Here is a 21,289-nt window from a genome sequence, read left to right as displayed (position 1 = left end):
CGGTGCCTTGAGCCAGCCTCGGCTGGGGGGAGGGGGTGCGGCTCCCCTCCTCTCCCGTGTCTCGTCTCCTGGTGTCACGGCAGCCGCTGAAGCTGTAGCGGTGCCCGGGCAAAACGTCTGCTTTCTTATGCGGTGTGCTTGCTTGAGCTTTAGAGCGTTTAGCGGCTAGATATAGGGGTTCACTTATAAATAGGTACTTTGTATTTCTCGTTTAGTGCATGTGTGTTTGCTTATGCATTTAAACTAAGACACCCCCTCCCCCCAAATTGAGAGAGAGGAAATATGATTTGGCCGTTAAGCACAACTGATGTCTTGAGTCGGTGCTGCTGCTTAATTTCCAATGTTATAAATATTTCGAGAGGCTAGGGAACACAATCATAGTGGAGCGACTAAAAACAATTAATTATCGTTAAAACCGTAAATCAAAATAAAAGTCCTATGTAGACGTTAGAGGGCTAGCAAAGAGGCCTGAGTGAAAGCAACTTCATTTGTCAAAGATGGTTTTGTCCTCTAGTTGTTTTATTTTTTTTAAAGATTGCTTTTAACCATACCTAAAGAAGTGCTTGTATCCTTCCCAGAATCTTTTCTGAAATCTGAACTTGTGTAAAAATGTCTTTTATACGTCTAATAAGATTGATTAGGGATATATTTAAAAAAATTGTTAATGTTCTCATGTTCTGATATGTAATTGTTTGAATTAATTTTGGTAGAACATATATGGCCGTGACACCAACTGCACAAGAGATTTGAGCCGTTTTCATGCTCTTAGGCTCAAAGCAATATAGTGAAGTCAGAATAAAAATAGTAAGTACTAATAAATGTATCTGAGGAATGAAATGTGCAGCGGAGGTGACTGTTATTGAAATAGCTTGCTACTGGACACTTGATGTGTTTTTCTTTCATTTAAGTGGAAAAATAGGAAATGTGGTAAGATGCTACTTTCTGGATGTATCTTTGGAGCTTTACAGGCCTTAAAATCAACAAGGGACCACACAAAGAAAGTGAGAGCAGTGAGGGGGGAAGAAAAGTACATATGGGATAAAATGAGTACCATTAAGTAGTACAAGTATGAAAGTCAGGAAAGCAACGGTGTGAAATTCCTTCCTGTTAGGAAGGATAAGGGAAACTGCTATATGAACCATGGATATTGCAAAAAGGCAGAAGGAGTCCATGCCTTCTTTGTTCAGTCTTGATGAAAAAGTTGTCAGATACTTGCTAAAACTCTATGTAATGAGACAATGGGAGTGCAGGTAAAAATCAGAAAGGAGCTAGCGGGATAAGAGAGAAATTAAAGTTGGCAAGAGCTGAAAAAACTCGCCATAGAAAACGTAGGGAATTAGCTGAAGTATTTTTCTGAATTGTTGGAGATTATCTTAATTTGGGCAAGTCAAGTAAGCCTCTGAAACCTATAGAAGTTCAAACGTGGCCTTTTCTTTTTTTAAAGACCAAGAACAGAAAATATGAGAAATCATGGATCAGTGAGCCTAACTTTGATCCTCTGGAAGATCCTGGAGGAGGTAGGGGAGTAGAATTTTTTTTTTAGCAAGTAGGAGACAATTGAGAAAACAAAAAGCAAACAGAAACCTGGCTAGCTTTGTTTTATTAAGAACAATCTGGATGAAACTTATTTATTTTTTGACAGTAGCCAATGTAGTTAATGAAGAAGCAATACACGTGGTGTGTCTTGACTTTCACAGGGTCTCTGTCATTGTCTTGGTTGGCGTTGTTTTTAACAAGTTACTGAAATGTGGTCCACGGTTATTTTTTTTGAGATGTGTACAGCTGCTTGAAAAATTGCTTCTCTAAAGCTGACTTGTAAATAATTCCCTGTTAAGCAGGGATGTCATGAGGCATCCTCCCAGAGATTTGTTTTGAATGTGTATTTATTCAGTTTTCTTCAATAGTAAACATGAAATGTGAATGTTGCTAAAATGCAAAGGATTGCAAACACTGTGCAGGACTGGGTCAAAATTCAAAATGATCTTAAAAAGTTGGAGAACTGGTCTGAAGTCAGTGAGATTAAGTTCAATAGAGACAAGAATTGAGACTTGAACACAAGCAGGAAAAATCAAAGGTAAAATTAGTGGAAGGGGTATTACTGAAGAGCAAACGGTCCCCAAAAAGCACCTGAGAATTAGAGTGCATAAATATTAGTAATTTGATGCTGTTTCATATAGATAAATGTTTCTCTGGCATTTGTTAGCACATGTGATTATATATAAAGACTGGGAAGGTAAATTTTGTTGTTTTTAATTGTAGTGTGTAGCTCTCTAGACTGCAAAAATACTAGGTTCATAAGACTGCTTGTGAGGGAGACCTGAAAGGAATAGGTACTCTTAATCTAGAGAAGTAACTGAGAGCAAATCTAGTGGTGGTCCTTAGATATCTAAGTTACATAAGGGTTAGTGAACAACTAATCTTTGACTTACCTATAGAACACAAGAGGAAATGTTTGTTTTTAGAGGATAATACTTGGGTTGGATATTAGGATGACAAAACACTGAAGCTGACTATTCGCCAAGGTTGTTAAATCTGCAAAAGTTTCCTTGCACTTGGATTTGCATGGAGCTTTAGCAGGAAAGAACCAACATGTGTCCTGCTCATCTCTTCAGTGTGACGCAGAAGAGCGTGTATGTGCTCAGCAAGGGGTTTGCTTTGAGATATACACCTTTTAAGTGTATCTTCTCTTGGTGTACTGAGAATGACTTTAGCTTGGATTGTGGAAAGTAGCTGTGTTGAACCAAGTAAATTCCATTTCACTCTCTTTATAAACCTTACTTTTGATAAAACTTCTTTCATGAATACTATTTCACAGAGATGTCCTCCAGAAAAGAGCAAACATATCCCCTTTTTGGGAAGGAAACAGGAAGATGCTGAGGGATAGAGAGATCAAGGGTTGGGGGAGGGAGGAAGCCCAACCCTCCTCTTACCTTAATCAAAAGATGGGTGTGTGGCACATTAGAAGGTGGCACAATGGAAGTGTGACATTTAATGTTTTAACAACACAATCAAATATTCACATTTTCATTAAGGAAACAACAAGCCTAATAGTAGTCTTTAGGAGTAACTGGTTTGGAAAATGGGAGATGTTCCCAGCCAGTGTTTCTATAGAGGCAGTGTCTCTGCATTTTCTAGCATATCTCAAAGACAAGGAGAAAGGCTTCTAGACGGATTACTTTTTTAACAGCCTGGAGCTGATTCTCATTCTATTATATTTTCAGTCTAAGAAAATGTTTTTTTTTGTTTGGTGACTTAAGTCAGATGCAAATGTGATTTTATTATTATTGCGAAGTATTAGCATCTTGTCCAAAATGAAGAGCTTGTACCTCTGCTAGTAAAAAGCCAAAATGTGTTACTGGAGTATGTGGGCCTGCTGCTGTTCTATTTTCCCTGTACTTTCATTGGCTCACTTGCTTTATGAGTTCCTGGTGTATTAGGAGTCAAAGCTATCCAGAATGTATTGTTGCTTGCTAAGCTGGTTAACCAGAAGTTCAGTCATGGAAAAACTGACCTGATTAGTTCAAACTGTTACTTCAAACACTAATGATTTTCAGTCTTTCATATTTCTAGTGCGTGATCTATGGCAGGCTTATTTGCCAGCAGTGGTTTGGAGTTGAAATTTGGCTGTTTAGTAGCTTTACCTGTTGGAAGGAAGCAAGCTCAGGCTGTGAAAATGAGAAGCTTAGGTCATACTTCTCATTGTAGATTTCAGGCCTGCAAAATGTATGCCTCAAAAGTCTGTGGACCAGTGCAATACATAAAGTATAAATCTTAGCGGTGTTAAGTTGTTTTGGACTTCTCTGTGTCTTGAAGCTTATAAGATATCTCAGCGTCACGGTTTTCAGAGGTTCTGAATGCTTTAAAATTTCAGTGTGTATATATATATTTTTTTAAGTATGAGTAATCAGCTTTCTGAGGTAGCCCAAGTGAATAATGTGGTTTCTATGACTTACCCTATTTTAATACTTTTGCATAGTTCTTAGTCTTAAGGTTGTTTTTCTGTTAATCTGACAATAGCTATTTGTAGGATCACAGATGTGACTGAAACTTGGGAGTTTTTTTAATATTTCTGATTCAAGAGAAATAAAGGAATAGGAAGACTTGCTGGTGGTAATATTAAAGAGTTTGTGTTGAACTGGTAATTTAGCTTTAATCTGCAAGATTAAATTTTCTATGTATATTTTTAGAAATGGGAAGAACAGGAATGTTGGTTTCTGTATGAAAATGAGAATTAAAATAAGTGCAGCTCAGCCTCTCTGGTTCTTTATCACAAAAGCACAAAATAATCAATGCGGACTCTGGATAGTTAGTTGATTTAAGCTTTAAAATTCATGAGTTTGGGAAAATAGTCTTTCCTCAATGCTTAATAAGCATATTTTGGTTACTAGGATAACAAAAGACTGAACTAAAGCATTTTGTAACTTTTTCTGAGAGAGGTTTAAATTCTCAGAAGATCAGAATAATTGATGAGCATGGTATTTTATTGGAACTGCTGTCAACAGATTTAAACTTGTACTAATTTGCAACTAGAGTAAGTTAAACACTTTTATTATATAGTCTATTCTATGGATTTACATGTTTATAGTGTAGCCAATACAACAGAGAACAGCTACATTTAAAAGGGGCTATTCTAAATACCTGTTAGAGCTTTAAAAACGAATAATACAGTATTTAAATATGATGGCTACTGAAGATTAATGTGGTAGTGTCTAGTACAGGAAAGGTGAAATTAATTGTTAGGGCTTTTTAATGCTGTTTGATTTCAAACACTTTTGCAGGAAAACACAATGAAAAGACTTCAAAATGTCATATTACATGAAGTTCTTAATCACATCCAATTAGAGATTTGTGTGTGTGTATATATATGTGTATGAATTAAATGAGTATATACGTGAGATCTTTAGTAGCTGTGTGAAGTTTTGCCCATTTTTCTGGGGCCACAGAAGGCCTTGCTCAAACAACGATCTTTTGTGATATTTGCTGTTGTCGGTCCTTATTTTTTACAACATAGGTAATTATTTCTTTGGACTTTTTAATGGCAGTCATGACTGCAACCTTGAATGTGAGTGAGTCACAACAGAACCGGAAGTCTATCTTAACTTTGTGTTACAAAACGAGAAAAATGTGTGTTTTTTAAATGAGAACCAGATAGAAGATATTTCGTGCAGACAAAGATGTAAACTACAGAATTCAGATTTCTTGTGTCCTACCCAAAAGTTTTAGCTGCAGAGCTATTCTTCTGTGGAGAATCCTTAGTTTGTTCTCTGACCTGTATCATTTCTGTAGTGGCTGAGGCCTAGATGGATACCAGACTAGTTTTGTACCTCACTTTCTATCTAGCAGGAGTACTGGAAGACCTCTTTCTGCAATTTAGCAGGGTGTAATGTATTGTCATGCATGTAAGCAAAGGATTAGAAGTCAACTCAAAATTCCTGATTCTTGAGTGATTTATATTTTAGGCTTTTAATGTAGTTCCTTGCATAGAGTTTGTTCCTTTCTAATCCTTTGAGGGGGAAAACCAGTTTGTTTATTTTTTAAACTATTTTCTAGGTAGAAGGTGCTCCATAGTAAATGAAAAACAACATGTGTGGTGGTAGTTTAGGCACAAAGACTCAGTGTGATTACTTGGGCAATGTGTATTACAGGTTAATTATTCCAGATGAAGTTGTGAAGTTAAAGACATGGACTGTGGATAAATGCATCAATAACCTCTCCCTACCAAATTAGGGACCACATGATTTGTTTAAACTTTGCTTTCCTGCAATTAAGGAGAAATATCTTCAGGATGACTGGCTTGCTCTAGCTTCTGTATAGGCTTCTGAACTTGCAAATTAAAAGGAACCTCACAAGTGCAGGGAAAAAACAAATATGTAGCGCTGGCCTTTAAATCAACAGGGGCTTTTTTGATTTTTGAGAGAAACCTAAGAAAACCTGAAACCCTAAGTAATTCTCAGTATGAATGAGAATGATAAAAGTGAAATGTGTGTTATGAATGTTCCAAGAGTGCATCAAATTCTTAGGGAGACAGACTTTTGCATATATGTGGAACCACGGAAATAAGTCGTATAGAGAGGGAGAGAAGTGTGAAGCCAGAGAATTAAAGCTTTTATATGAAATAACACAACTCCCCTGTTCTCCCGTCAAGCTGAAAATGTATCAACTAACTTGCTTGTTCTCTTTTCTCAGAAATGACTACCCCAAACAAGACACCACCTGGTGCTGATCCAAAGCAGTTAGAGAGGACTGGTACTGTTAGAGAAATAGGCTCACAAGCAGTTTGGTCACTTTCATCCTGTAAGCCAGGTAAAATTGCACACAAGAAATCAACAGTGGAATGTAAATTTTTCTTCTTAGAAAATCAAATACAAAGTTTTACCTTTTGATGGGAAGACATAGTTTGTTCTTTGACTTTGGAATTATTACTCCATGAGGCAAAGTGTAGCATTAAAACTACCTTGGTATAAACTGTATTCGGGGCTACTAGAAATAATTTTGGCCTAGTCTGTATTTGATGCAATTTGAAAGTGTAATTGTATTAGAAAATCCAACAGTGAAGAAATATTTCATGTTAAAATCGTAAGTTCTGTTCTGTTAAACTAAATTGTTTTTACCCGCACAGTGAACAAACTAAACCACCTGAGCAGAAACACTACTAGCACTGTATAATTGTTTCTATACTTGGACGTTTTGCCCAGATAACTTTAATTTTAAGTGAGGAAAAACAATTCATGCAGCTAGGCAACGTAAATACTCTGTCCAAACTTTAGGTGCAGACTTAGTCGTTATACTGTGGCTTCCTAAATTCCTGCAAATAAAATTAAGCCATTGTTAACAGTACAGGGGTGCAGTTAATAGTCATTTGCACCTGCTCAAAATACATGAAAATGTGTTCTATTCATTGGAGGTGATTTCAGAAACATCTGGCAGGAATCGATCTAATATCTTGCTGCAGTCTAGGAACAGTAATTGTGATATTCTGCTCAGGCTGAACATCTTTGATCTGATATGCTGATATTGGGAGAAAAATACCTTATGGATTAGTCCCTTCAAACAGAGTTAAGATAACTTTTACTGCAGATTGAGCTGTAACTGCTAAATGAAAATTGCAGCTAGTGTGGGCAATCAACAAATGGATGTGGTTAGTAGAAGGGATTGATAATGAGAGAGTACGAAAAACGAAGATTTGGTGATCCTTCTTTAAATGTGATTACTTTAGCTTTTAGGAATACTGTCATTGAAGTGTCTATTTTTGGCATCTCTTCATTACATGTTCTAGCTATTAACTGGTTCAAAAAAGTGAAAACATAATTCAAGAATCTAGTTGAATAGAAACATGTAATATTTGGCTGAAATCTTATAAAGGAACAGTTTTTTTCCTTCAGTTCAGCAATGTGATTCTAGACTAGATGTAAAAGCCTAACCATTAAGTATTGTTCCTGCATTTATTACAAATTACTACTTACTATTTGTAACCCCAGGATGTGCTGAGTGATTTCACATCCCACAGACCTTAATAGCAGATAAGGATGTAAAGGTATTGTAGTAGTGAGCTTTTATTGACAGTCCCCTGTTCCAATTTTGTTGCAAAAACACAACGTGACTTGGGTATTCATAAGTATTTCTGTGCTTGTTATAACTTAGGATACTTATTTTTGGTTTGTAACAGCTCTAGAAAAGTTAGTCTGTGATGTCTGTGTTGCAGAAACAAGATACTGAGGATCATAACCTTTTCTTTTTTCTTAGGATTTGGAGTGGATCAGTTAAGAGATGATAATCTAGAAACCTATTGGCAGTCAGATGGATCACAGCCTCATTTGGTGAACATTCAGTTTAGGTATTAAACATTATTCTCTATGGGTTAGGGCTTTTTGTATAGCCTTGTATTGATTACTGTTTGCAAGGACAGGAAGTTTGAAAGTGCAAGGGCTTCTAGATTAATCCTGTGTTACTCAGCTGGCAAGAAGCCAGTTAGATGGTATTTATAAATATGATTTTTGTGTATGTGTTTTATGTGTGTGTGTGTGTGGTTTTTTTTTAAAATGATGTTATGGCTGCTAAATGCCTAAGTAAGCAATGAAAAGGAATGTAGTAGGCCACTTGTAGCAGTTTCAATTTACTAACGTAAGGTAAAATTTCAGTCCTGACTCTGTAGCTTTCTTTGATTGTCATTTGAAGGGTAGATGACAATTTTTAAAGCGGGCCTGTATGATTTAACAACTGACTGTCTGAGCGACCTTTTCTTACTCTTTTATGCTGTTATATCTGATTTTAGGATGCTTTCAGTCCTTTTCTTTAACCAAGCTCTAAGATGAGGTCAGCAATTGAATCACCTCTCTCTGTTTGCCCTCTGGGGAGCTCTTGGTATACTCTTTAGTAGGCTAAACACACTTTTCATCACATGTGAGCGTTTTATTGGTGTCCTGACCTTTTCTTGAATTTCTTCGTATATTGATGTTTCTGTAAGCAGACAAAGGATAACAACGAAAGCCAACTCTCTGTGGGAACTTAATGTGCAGAAACACCGAGTTGCTGTAAGAGCAAGGATATTACAAATTAGTACAAGTGCTTTGATTGTATTAAACTTTAAATTTTTGCCTTGGGATGCTTACATAGCTTTTTCTTGCTTCTTGCAGAAGAAAAACAACAGTGAAAACTTTATGTATTTATGCAGACTACAAATCTGATGAAAGTTACACTCCAAGCAAAATCTCTGTCAGAGTAGGAAATAATTTTCATAATCTCCAGGAAATCCGGGTAGGTCAATGATGTTTCAGTTTCTACCTTAACGGTCCTGTTTCACTAGGTTATTTGATGTAGTAGAAGTGGTTTTGGAGGTGAAATATGGCATTGTGCTTGGAGGGGGGGGGGGGGAAGTGGCTAGTTTTGTTCCAGTGCTGCCTTTTAGTTATTACTCAGTAAATGTAACCTTGGTTTCTGTTTTTTGTCAGGTGGCATTACTAGCATGGTTATAATAGACTTGATATGTTGTTCCTGTAATGGGATTAGAGAGTGAAATTTTCCAGAATAGGACTCAGTCAGTTAAACTTTTTTTCTCACTTCAAATATCTGAAAACCGCAAGCATGGCATACCTCAAAAGGGGGACTTTGCAATTTTAGACTAAAAAAAAAATAAATAGTGAAACAGGTGAATTCAAACTTTATTCATGAATGGGTTGCTCAGCTATTGAGTCTCACCAGGAATCAAAATTTAGGACTAGGGACTTTAGTTATGGCTGGATATTGTGCATGCAAGTACCTTTGCAGTCAGGTGGCTTTCACTTTTAGGAGACTGTATGTACTGGTAGTCTTAACTAGTGTCTAATTCAAAGCCGGTTTTGAAATCCTGGCAAAAGTAACTGCAGGCACAAGGCCTGATCATGAGTTACGCAAAAGTTTCTTTGCATTCTACTGACTGAAGGATCTTTTATTTTAGTGACAATCTGTTGCAGAGTTGCTGAGTCACTATTGATGGTGGGACTAGGGGAACTGCAAGACTATTCCAAACCATGTAAAATTTGAAAGATATTAGTTTAAATTGGATACTTAGTATAAATTGCAACCAGATGTGTTGATAAACTGTGTTTTACTTCTGGGTATTATTTCTGATCTTTTGCAATGCTTTTCTTTTATACCAGACAGTCACTGCTATGTATAAATTTTGAAAGGGATACAGTATTTTTGTCTTTTTGTCAACATGTGAGGCAAAATCCAGTTTCCGGTTCTGTAAATGTAGAAATTTGGTGCTTAAGACGTTCAATAGGAACATAGTCAAAACTGGATTTGTAGTGTTTTGTTAAGACTTTTCATACAAGGCTGTTGGTAAGTCAAAAGTAGTCTTTCTCCATGGTGACGCTTTATTATGAAGCCAGCAGAGAGGTTCTTTAATGGAACAACTGTGATCAGATTTGAATCATTTTAAGTACTTTAGTTTTACATATATACTAGCCTTTAGGTAAAGAGTAAAAGCGGATTTAAAACAATCAGTGATCTTTGTAAGAGCTGGCCTTTTAAACTAATTATAATTACCCATGAGCAGGTATCTTAGATAATTTTGAGTTACTGCAACCTCATAATTCAGATTCCTCATCTCTGGAGCTTGACAGCTACTGGCTCATGCTTTGGGGGGCTTTAGTTTACCTCCATCATATGGCAAGTATTACAGAAATGGAAGAATCAGCAGGGACTAGAAAAGAGAGGTACTAAATAATGGACTTCAGTTTGGGCTTTGGGAGATTTTATTGTTTTTTACCTTCTGTTTTTCCCGTGTTTGAAGTCCCAACAAGAAAAACAACTTCTAAGTAGAAGGTTGCAGATGCAGCGGGAGTAGGAGGTGTAGTAAACATATGCCTCTGTTACATTGGTACTGAAAATGTGTTTTCTACCTGATTTGTGCTCTCTCAGGTTTTGGGAGTTGTACCTTTATCCTAAATCTTAAAGATAGGGTCTTACACTATTTGTTTTTTGAAATATTATTTTGAAAATAAATGATTCATCACATTAAGTGCCTTTCATCAACTGGTTATTCTCTTTTATTCTTCTTAATAACATAATTTGGGACTTGCACACTGTATAATAGTGAAAAAAACTGAATTTTGTCCTTGTTGTGTTAGTCCGTGGGTTTGTTTTCAAAGTGTCCACTAGATGTCATTGTTGTCCTTAATTATCAGTTTCTGATTCTGTGCCCGGAGTCTGCTCTTCAATAATGATTATCCTTTTGTAAAAAAAAAAAAAAAAAAAAAAAAATCTTACTACTGCATTCTGTATATAACCTCAGTGAGATAAAAACTTTCTTATAAATTGACAAATGATCACTTTTGAAGGTGTATGTGTTAAAGATCTGCACCAAAAATATAATGCATTTGTAGAGCTATTTTGAATTTAAGTGCTGCTGTTTGTAAGCATATTAGTCTTCTGCTGTTTCTCAGGCTATGTTTCATGTTTCTTCCATCTTAAAAACGATTTTATACATAATGTACTTACAGAAAACACATTTCTAGTATTTTTACTATTTCTTTTATAGTATGTTAATGTATGACTATAATAGGTTGCATGAGACCAGTAATCCTTATGTATAGCACATTCATACGCTTTACCTCAAAACTGAGGAGAAAATATGGTCAGGCTGCTTACTAATGACATGGAGTACTTTGCTGTAAAATGTTAATGGCTAATTCTGTGGCCTTTGTTAAATGTTGGCATGAATTTTTTTTATATAAATCTACTTGATATTGAAAATGTTTCTCTAGTTTCAGTACTGAAGAAAAAAATCTTCATCTTCGGTCTCTCTGACACAAAGTTAGGTCAGTAAAGCAGCGTGAACTGTAATAAGCTCTTCAGAGCAAATCTGCTTAATTATAGAGCGATTCCTTTGGTTTCGAGACTAATTAGCTGGGTGGAAAATCCCACTAGATCATTTTATATTTTTCCATGGATGCTTGCCCGGCTTGTCTAGTGAAAATCCCATGATGCCTTCATGTGTTTTCTTCCTAAAGGTCTAATTCTCAAAACAGTGCAATGTGTGGTTAGGCTAGGTTTTATCACTAATACGGGATTAGCTTTAGTGTACATATAGTGTAGTATGTAGGTATGTCCTTCTTGGAACCTAAGATAACTTCATTGTCTCAATAAAAGATTTTATTCTTCTGATATATGTCATCACACCCTATCCTACAGGGGAGAACAACCCTTGTAATGTGGTATTATTATTCCTTCCTTCAGCTGAAGGAACTACAGTTGGGAGGTATGCAGTAAGCCTTCTCCTCTGTCTTATGTGCCTTTATATCACAGCAGTCAAGTTTGGGGTACAAATAACTTCTCATTTCCAGTTCCCGAGTTCCCCCACGTAGTGGGACAGTCAGTTTGACTGAATAAGATAGTCTGCAGTAGCGTTTTTGGAGCAGCATCTAGACTTCAATACATGATTTGCGTTATTGCACTTTCTCACAGTAGGAAAATAATCCGCTGTAAATAATATGAGTGAAAAGGTTGCTGCAGAAGATTTCTGGTCTCTTCAAATCATACTCTGCCTGCTATGTTTGTACCTCTCCAAGACGTTCAGGTCATTAGCAGTTCATCTCCCTTCAAACAAAACAAGTGCTACAATACTAAGTGAGATAGGATGTCAGGTTATATTCACCTGGTTGTTTTGATGGCTTCTGATGTCACAGGTAGTACAAGTATCTTGCTTTGCTGTGTAAGGTCCTTGTAAACTCTTGTACTAGCCAGTTCTGCATCTTTTGGTATAAAAAACACTGTGAGAAGGTGTAGGTTAGACTTTCTGAAAATAGTTGCTGACTTTTCATACCAATTAGCATCTGAGAAGACAGTGATATCTAGTCCCAAAATTAAAGCTGCTTAATGAGGTAGAGCCTCTCTGGAAAGAGCCTCCAGAATTCCATATTCTGCTGTGCCCTATGTAGGACTCAACAGTAGAATGCGGTGTATATGTCTTGGCAGCAACTAGTGAAGGTCTTAATAGGATTACAGATGAGACACTCTAAGAAAAAATTCACAAAGTTTTTTCCTTTATGCGTTTATCTGTAAACATAATCTTTCTGTTCTTAAAGCTGCTGTTAAGTCTGTTTGCTGGTTAGAGTTATTCTTAATTTTTTTGTTTTTTCTGAATTACCCTGGAATAAGTTTGTTGCTAATTGTATTATGTTTATATTGAGAAATATATTCAGACTTTCTCTTTCTATACTATGTATGATTCCATGTAATGAAAGCATTAGAGTTGTTAAAATGTATAGCTTTGTATTTAAAATTAAGAGGGGAAAATATTTTGCATATTTCAGTACTTCAGGGATAAAACATTCAAACTGTTACCTGCTACCGACACCAAACACCAAATGTTATCTGCTAACATCTACTTATACTTTGAACAGTGACTCTATAAACATTACATTTTCTTCAGAGATCTTCAATTTATGGTAAACCTCACAAAACATTTTCTAACTCTTTATTACTGTTGCAGAGCCAATTGGGTTAAGAGTGAGTAATCTGGAATCTATTTCTTTGTTGTGTGTTAGCATTTATTCTTTACTGAACTCCAATTAGTTGCACATATCTAAATGAGCTGAGGACAGCAGGCTTGTATAGATGTAACTGAGGCTATTTGTCCTTTTAAAACTTTTATTACCAGTACTAAAGAATTACAAAGGACTCCCAGAAGCATCAGATTGCTTGAGAGAAACTGTGTAACAGCTGATAGCTTTTAAAATAGGAAAAATACCTTTTTTAACTAGTTGCATGTTTCGGTCTGGAATCACAGAGAAGAAAATGGAAACACTAAATATTTCATAACTTATTCTTCTTAAAGATGATTTCTTGTCATATCAACAAACTACCAGTAGTCCCTGCTAACAGGAAAAAAAAATATACTTGATAGCGTCTTAAGTAATGAACCTGTCTTATATTCTATTGGCCTGAAAAGGCTGTTGGAGAGCTATGAAGAGTTCTTGTGTTTGTGTTTTTGCACACAGATACGTGTGCATGGGCTACCTTTGACAAACTGTACTGAGCGTGAGTGAGGAAACTAAATGTTTGCTTGCCTCCTGTGTGGTTTATTCTTGCCCTGCAGTAGGAGTAGCTGACCAGCAGGCCCCCCAGTTAAAGTACAGAAAGCCTTCTTCCTGGTCTTTTCCTTTTTTTTTTTTATTTGCTTACAGTGGATAAAAACTTAATCTCCTTATGAAATTTTTTATTCTACAGTGAATATCATTGTAGGTACGTGTATTCAAATATTAAGGATGGCATGGCTGTCAGCATTGTATCATCTTATTGACGCACTGAAGTAAAACCTAATGAACATCTAATCTGTGACACTTGTAAGAGACACTTGAGTTAATTTTCCTTCTTAATTTTTATGAAGAAATTGTATCTATGCAAGCTGAAAACACATGAGCTCATCGTGTTTTCTGTGTTCATGTATCTGAAACAAACTTTCGTCCTCCAACCCTCAGTGACTAAAGTCTGACAGGAGTGGTGTCTTACACCACCAGGTAAGCTAACATGAGCACTGTTAGGACTGATGTCAAGTTATGGGCCCTCATTGTGTCTGCATGATTGCACCGAAGTCCTCGGGAAAGCCTTATCAAGTAGTTTCTGGTATCCAAACTAAAACGGAGATAGTTTGACATCACTGTTTAGTTGTGAAGATTCTCGCGTTTACTTTATAATGCCTTTCATTGTGTTAAGCGGGGATGCAGCGCTCTCCTCTTCTGAGAGCAAATTGAAGCTGATACTGGAAGTATTTTGTCACGTTATGCTGTTATGTGCAGGACCAAGGAAGCTTGCTGTAGTGTGTGATGTTATCTTGGGCATGTTAAGCTTTTGTATCAATTTTTCATATCCATAACAAGGCTCAGCCTTAACTCCTAAGAGTCTGATGTAGTGGAATAGCATTCTGAAAAGGAATAGTTTTCACCACTCGAGGTAGTTTGAGTCCTTTGTGATGACTTATTATTTAAAAGTATTTTAGGTACTTCTAGCCCATCATGGGCTTACATCAGGCAGCTGAGCACAAGAGCTAGCTATTGCCCAAAAGAAGAGACATCTTGCTCTTCTCTTGACTGTGTGGCTCTACTGCCTCCTTTAAACCAGCTCTTATGTTTATTGGATACTTTAAGTCAATTGAATTCACTAACATGATAAACTATCCCTTTCTTCTGTTAGCTTGGTAAGTTGAACTGACTATGCAAGTGTGGATGCTCATGTGTTCCTTTTAATGTGGAAGACGTGTATGACCAGGTGTTATAGAAGAGGGAATGTATGGGGACCATTCCTCTTTTGATGGTGTGTCGTGTTATTTTGAGATGTGTGGGTGAAGTTACATGAGATGAACTCCTCTAATCTAAAAGAGATCTCTTACAAGCTCTCGTCTTAAGAAATGGCACACTGGACCCGCTCTTATTCAGGATATGCTGTGGGGCCAAAGAGCAATGACAACAGACAGCTACTATTCAGTCATATTTTGATATGTTTAAAAATAAAGAGCTTGGAAATCTTAAAATCAGTAACCTTGCCTGTTACTCTAAATAGTTCTGACTGTATAAAAAGTTAAGTGAAAGCCATGGCCAAGGATAAAAAACACAAGAAATCAGGTGTTCTGAAGAACTATGTCTGTTTATCTGCCTTGCTGCAACTCCTAGGTGACAAAAGGCCCAAGATTAGTAAACAAAAAATCTTTTGATCAAAGAAACAGTGACTCTTGTCAAGAGAAATATTAGCTGATACAGGTGAAGAGGTCACTTGAGAAAGGCACTTGCAGTGCAGTTTTGACAATGGTTCTGCATTAACACCATATCTGCAAGATCAGTGGCAGTGAATGTAACCATGAATGCCTTCTGGTTTTTTTTTTTTTTCTGTTATCTTTTTCTTCTCGTTGTAACTTGGCCTTGCATTTCAGTGGATAATCCAACATTTTACTACCGAACTTTGTCCTCCATTTCTTTAAAGACCTGAGGGCAATGCAGTGTAGCTCACTGAAATTGCATAAAAATACCTCTGGTTTATTTTGTTCTGTGTTTATTATATTATCTATCAAATGTGGTGGTGGAAATATTGGCTCCCTTGCTCTACTCTCTCCCTCTAGTTCCTTGCTCTAGTGAATGATCCTTTTCGTTGAGACCGTGCATAATATTGCATATTGGTCAATTGATCATTAAAATGACTTGCGCCAGTTTCATTCCATCCATTTTCTGCCCCTCTTAAGCAAGTCTTTTTCAGAGTGGTGTGGTGTGTGTGTTTGTTTTTTTTTGTTTACAGAGAGGAGGCATCATGCTGGCTTAACTAGTAACTACAGAAAGGGTATATCAAGCACAAGGGGGAGGCCTTAATTTCCATGCCTCTTAATCCTAATAGTATACTTGGATCTCCTGTCTCGGAGAATGACAAGAACTTGCCTCCTATTCCAGTAGGAATCACTTCTTTGTAGTGATAGAAGTGGTTTTTGCACGTTCTTACAGTTTGTTTTGATAATGCTGCTGGAACAGGGTAACTCCCATGGTTAGCAAACAGCCTGTATAAGTGTCCAGTTATCTACTGCTGCCCACTGATGGATAAGTGTGTGTTTCCACTTAGTAGTTTGCCAAGTCTGGAGAAACCAGCAGCATTTGTAATAGGACCCAAACTGTTTCTAGTGCATGACATCGCTGTGTGGACTCTCAGCCATTCAAATGCCTAAAGGTGGTAGTAATCCACCTGGAGGATAAGATATATTGATGTTCAGACCTAAAAGGAAATGAATAGAAATATTGCAGTGAGAGAGAGCGGCAGGCCATGAACGTGCTCTGTTTATGCAGTAGGGCAAGTCTGTATGCAAATAGCGTCATGATTTTGTGTAACTTAAGTGAGCAAGATAATATTTGTCTATTTTGGAGGCTCTTCAGTCTGAAGTAATGCTGCTGGGAAAAGGGTAACTCCTGTGGTTAGCAAATGGCCTGTGTAAGTGTCCAGGTATCTATTGCTGCCCCCGATGGATAAGTCTCACGTGGGAAGAAGATACTTTGCCACTGGGGATCCTTTGTAGCAGACTTTGCATTGAAGAATGTTACCAAGTATTAAACTTTGCTTTGGAAGAGGCCTGCTTTAGCTCAGTTGCTGCATGCTTTGCTCCTGTAACAAAAGCCTACTTAATCTTTTCAACAGGGCTCGTACCTGAGTCTTCAAAGTTATCTCAAGATGAAAGCCAGGTTATATTAATATGTTCTTGCTGGCAACAGTGTGGGTCCTTTGTTTCTGTTTGTTTGTCAGGTAGTATAGCTGTGTTTTGTTGAATTGCAGTCTATTTTGTTTTCAGTTTCTCTTCTAGCTAGCTTTGTTCAGTCTTGATTGTGTCCAGATACTCCAGACCTGTAGCAAGCACAGCAATGTCCCTGGTGGCATGTGTGTTGGGTGTGGTTTTTGGGTTTGTTTTTTTTTCCTCCCGAGCACCATGGACAGGGACTCTTTGATATAAGAGATGCTGATCTAGAGCAGGAAATCGTCTAGCAGAACAACATCCAAACTCAAGGACACTAAGGAAGTCTGGAGTATATTGTGATCTCTTTACACAAGACTGTCCACTTATTGTAGTGAAGACTTCTCCAGACATCATCTGAAAACCACCAGCTGACTTTCTCAACCTGTTCTCTGTATGTGAAGTAAACTTAAAGGGATGAGAAGATGCTAACTTGTTATAGGGCTATTGTAAACTAATGAAGCAAGAAAATGTACTACTTCTGGAGTCTCTGTTTAAACATCTCTTCAGGTGTATTTTAAACTATGTTGCTCTGAAGATGGAGTACTGAGTTGTTATTGCTTTGTTTAGATTCCCAATTATGCTTCAGGTACTTTGGTTAGGAATCCTTCCTCCCTGATCTCTGTTCTTCCATAGATGAAAAGATGCAGAGATCCAGCCCCCAATTATTCCTCTGGTTCAAAATGTCATTTAAAAATGTTCAGCCTGTTTTCTGCAAACTAAACTTCATGGTAAGACTGTGAACGGATATACTCAGTTGTAGTTTCATTGTCTGTCTTGTGAGTCTGCCTCTAGGATGCTTTACAAGTGAGGTTGTCACAGCAGATTGTTTGCTTTGATTGTCTTGCTGTTTTGCTAGTTGGGATGGATTTACTTCACGAGGATGCAGACAATATTCGTTGCCTGCATCTGAAATTGGCCAGTACTGGAAACCTGCAAAGCAAGGGAGTAGGATGATCCACTGCTCTTCATTGGCTATTAAGCCTTGTGCTTAATGCAGGGGAGGGAGTCAAATTCAGGAGAACAGTGTTACTCTCATCTGAGGCAGCTGGTACTCCTTATTTCTACTTCCCAACAGAGGATGTTTTGATAGTCACCCACTGGGATGTTCATGTGAACCCCTATTTATAGAAGAGTTACTTTAATGACCTAACATCACTGTTCCTGCAGGTGTTACCATCATTGTAAATGATATGACCTGCTCATTGTTTTTGTGTTTTTGGTAGTCTTAATTAGTGTATGCTTTAAATTGACAAAATCCTGGAAAAAAATTGCAGCTATCCTGCTATTTATGCCCTGTATACATTGGAACAGGGCTTACTATGCTCTTATGAGAAATGCTGTTATCAAAAATATCCTTTTGTGCACACGAGGTATGTGCCCAAACAGTGGGACCCACATTAGCTCTGTCATTTGTGAAGAATGGAAGACTTCTTGGAACCTGCTTCATGAAATGGCTAAGTATTTTTGTCTGAGCTTGCTCTGAAATGATATTTTAAGAGAAATTAATATCTGTATTCCATTAGATCCTAGGAAAAAACAAAACTCAGCATTATTTTTTTGCTGTAGCATATGTTGCATGTGGAAATTGTTTGTTGTTTGATCTACGTTTCATCATTCAGAAAAGAATCTTTATGAAGGGACTTTTCTTGCCTACAGAGGGACTTTAATTAGGCAAGGGTACATTAAAGAGGCCCTCAATGCTGTCATTCTGACTTTACTTTCTGAAACAATGGAAGAGACACGCAAAAGGAAGTGGCAACAACTATATGGAAGGCAAGAACTTGAAGTACACACCTCAAGGGAGCTGAAGTATGCGAAGGCTGGGAACTGATCGAAGTCCAAAATTTTACATATTTGTGAAAGCATCCCCTGGGATTATAACCTCGCTTATGATTGTTCTAAGTTGTATCATGGAAGAGGAATTAGAAAGTATACATGCTTTTTCATGTAAAAGTGAAAGAGCTTCTCTCCCTGTTCCACCACCCATGAGGAAAGGCAAGACACCTTGCTAATATCAATTTTACATTAATTATGTTATGCTGCATAATATCTGTTTTATAGTGAGTGGTTACATGATTTCATCCCCTTTTGTGCATGAAATTCCAGTAGGAAGATTTGAAGGGGATTCTTAAAAAGCTTGTTCTTTGGGAGTTTTTCTTTTCATGAATATTCTTCTGCTATGGATGGCATAAAGCTGCTCCACAGATGTACAGATACAGCATGTGCGTTGTCAGTGTAGGGAAGTTATCTTCTAACAAGCTGGAGGAATTTAACACGAGCCTCCTCGTATATCTAGACTTGCTTACAGCACTGTAATTAGTCTTTTTTCCTAACAGACAGGAGCAGGATGCAAATAGTGTTCTGCACTTGCTTTGTGTGAGATGGAGAGAGCCAGATAGTGAAGAACGCTTTTCTGTTATTACTTTTATAGTAAGCTGAATTAAAGTAGTGATCAAGTTGTGGCCTTACAGCAGATGTATAGTATTTGCAGCCAACTTCAAAAATTTAGATGGGCATAGTCTTTGACATTCTTGAAGCGTGTAGAATGGTAATAGTGTTAGTCATCTTGTGGGAGGGTGAAATTATTTGTGATCATGCCAACTGTCAGTGCTATTGAACCAAGATCCCAAGTCTTGAATATACATCAGATAATAACCTTATGTATACCTGGGTGATATCTGGGGGCTAACTCTGCAAAGAGTTATTCAGGTATATGCCTGGACAGCTTTCCAGCGTGCGCTGTGGCTTTGATTCCGACAGGTAAGTGTAGCCATAGAGAGTCTGGATTCTGAATGCTGAGCTCCAACCCCAGGTCACATGGCAAATGAGCCATGCCTATTCAGGCTTTCTCAAGAGGCTTTCTAAGTAAACTGTTCTCCTACTTGTACTGCAAAGTAGCCAGGCTAAAAAACTGCCAATATTTATCTGTTTTCAACTGAATTTAGTTGTTCCATTTCATAAAGACTAATTTGGTATCCAGTTTATTCCTGGCTGATTGAAAATTAATTGTAATGTTCATCGGGACCAGTTTGTGAATGCTTGACAGTTGTGTTCAAATTAATCTTTTTTTTTCTAGACTTGCATTGTATAACTTCCATCTGCTTTAAAAACCCCCAGGATATAAAACATCATACACACCTGCACATAGTTGCACATAACTTGCACAGTTAAGCCAAAATAAAACATTCCCCCTTCCAGTCCTTAAAACCTCATATTCCCATTTGTTCATCATTTTAAGTAACAACTTAAAGCTATATTGACTCAACTTTTCTGTGTAACTTTTTCTGAAAGCTTATCTTTCATTTCAGCAGTGCTTTAATGTTGATTAAATAGATATTATGTGGATTTTAATATATTGTGTGCTTCTGCATTATTCACCAGGTTTATTGCTTTACCGAATCAGTGTTGCTCTTTGATTATTCCTGTGATTGTCTCCTGTGCTACAGAGTTCCCAGGTGGTGACAGTAGGTATTTCAGTTTTTATGGTAACTGCAAAAAGCCCAAACTTGGTAGAATACAGCCACAAAAGATTGCCAGCTTTACATGGTAATTTAACCTCTTACCTGTTTTATATCCCTCAAGGCGTTTTTAGGGAAAACTTGAATACTGAAGAGCAGTGTACTTACTCATGGTAAAGGGACTAGTCTCTAATTAGTAAAAATGAAGAAGAATCATCTGCTCTTTCCAAGAAAATTCCATACAAGACGTGAATAGAATAGATGCACATGATGATAAAAGTTCTGTGAGACTAGCGTTTGTCACTCTCCATCTTTGTGTATTTCCCCAGCAGCATGGCTATCTGTTTTAGTAATATTTGAAACTCTGCTTTTTGGCCATAAAAAAAAAAAATTTAGTGAGAGCTGCGTCTTATGTCCGAGATCTTCCTTACCTTCTACTATATACACTTCTGCGTCTGATTTTGTGTGTCTGTCTGATTTGGTGTTTTTTGAATTTCATTTTACTCTTAAAACTACTTCTGTTGTGCTGGTTGCTTTTGTGAAAGAATCTAGGCCCATTTTATGTAGTCTTTAACCCTTTGTGCTACATAACTCTGTTTCCTTTAAACCACTACTTTTTTCCTTTTAATGCTTGGGTAGAGCAGAGATGCTGATCTGTCACTCTTTGATAACACTATTAACTTTCTGGAGCTCCTAGGGAGATCAATAAAATGTATGTGTTCTTTAGCTCATAGGAATTGGTCCAAATACATATATTTAGTACAATAGTTCGTATATCTTTAAACAGTAGCTGCCCCTTCACTCTCCACAGTTCAGACTGTAATCAAACTTATGTACTATCAGACTGCGGGAATAAAAGCGTATTTTTCTCTTACGTTCTCAGAATGTAGCGAAATCCCCATGGACGGTCGTGTTTACAAGGGTAACTGGCAGCATTCAATTGTGGGTTATAAAAGTGCTTCTTGAATGAGTACCCTGAGCTATCGGACAGAACAACCAATAGTTCGTTGGACTAATTGACCTTGTCAGTATAATAGAAACACTTGCAAATAAAATTCCTGTTGCCAGCAAAATTGCAAATGAAAACCCC

The 21,289-nt window shown here is 37.2% G+C and overlaps 1 protein-coding gene across 4 annotated transcripts in view; it reads left to right on the top strand.

Moving 5' to 3' along the window:
- The window catches only part of ANAPC10 (anaphase promoting complex subunit 10), a 171,037-nt gene that overhangs the window by 536 nt on the left and 149,212 nt on the right, over positions 1 to 21,289 (top strand). For 3 of the 4 annotated variants that reach the window (XM_068942199.1, XM_068942200.1, XM_068942201.1), the window contains exons 2-4: positions 6,187 to 6,303; positions 7,744 to 7,834; positions 8,634 to 8,754. In XM_068942199.1, the coding sequence (XP_068798300.1) occupies positions 6,189 to 6,303; positions 7,744 to 7,834; positions 8,634 to 8,754 (327 nt within the window). In that variant the 5' untranslated portion in view covers positions 6,187 to 6,188. Of the gene's footprint in view, positions 1 to 1,444; positions 1,518 to 6,186; positions 6,304 to 7,743; positions 7,835 to 8,633; positions 8,755 to 21,289 lie in introns of all 4 variants that reach the window. The other variant, XM_068942202.1, reaches the window with a different exon arrangement.

This window comes from Struthio camelus, chromosome 4, assembly GCF_040807025.1.
Source record: "Struthio camelus isolate bStrCam1 chromosome 4, bStrCam1.hap1, whole genome shotgun sequence".
Lineage (NCBI taxonomy): Eukaryota > Metazoa > Chordata > Aves > Struthioniformes > Struthionidae > Struthio > Struthio camelus.
The sequence above is the reverse complement of the archived record's forward strand: the minus strand, read 5'-3'. Positions and strand labels throughout refer to the sequence as shown.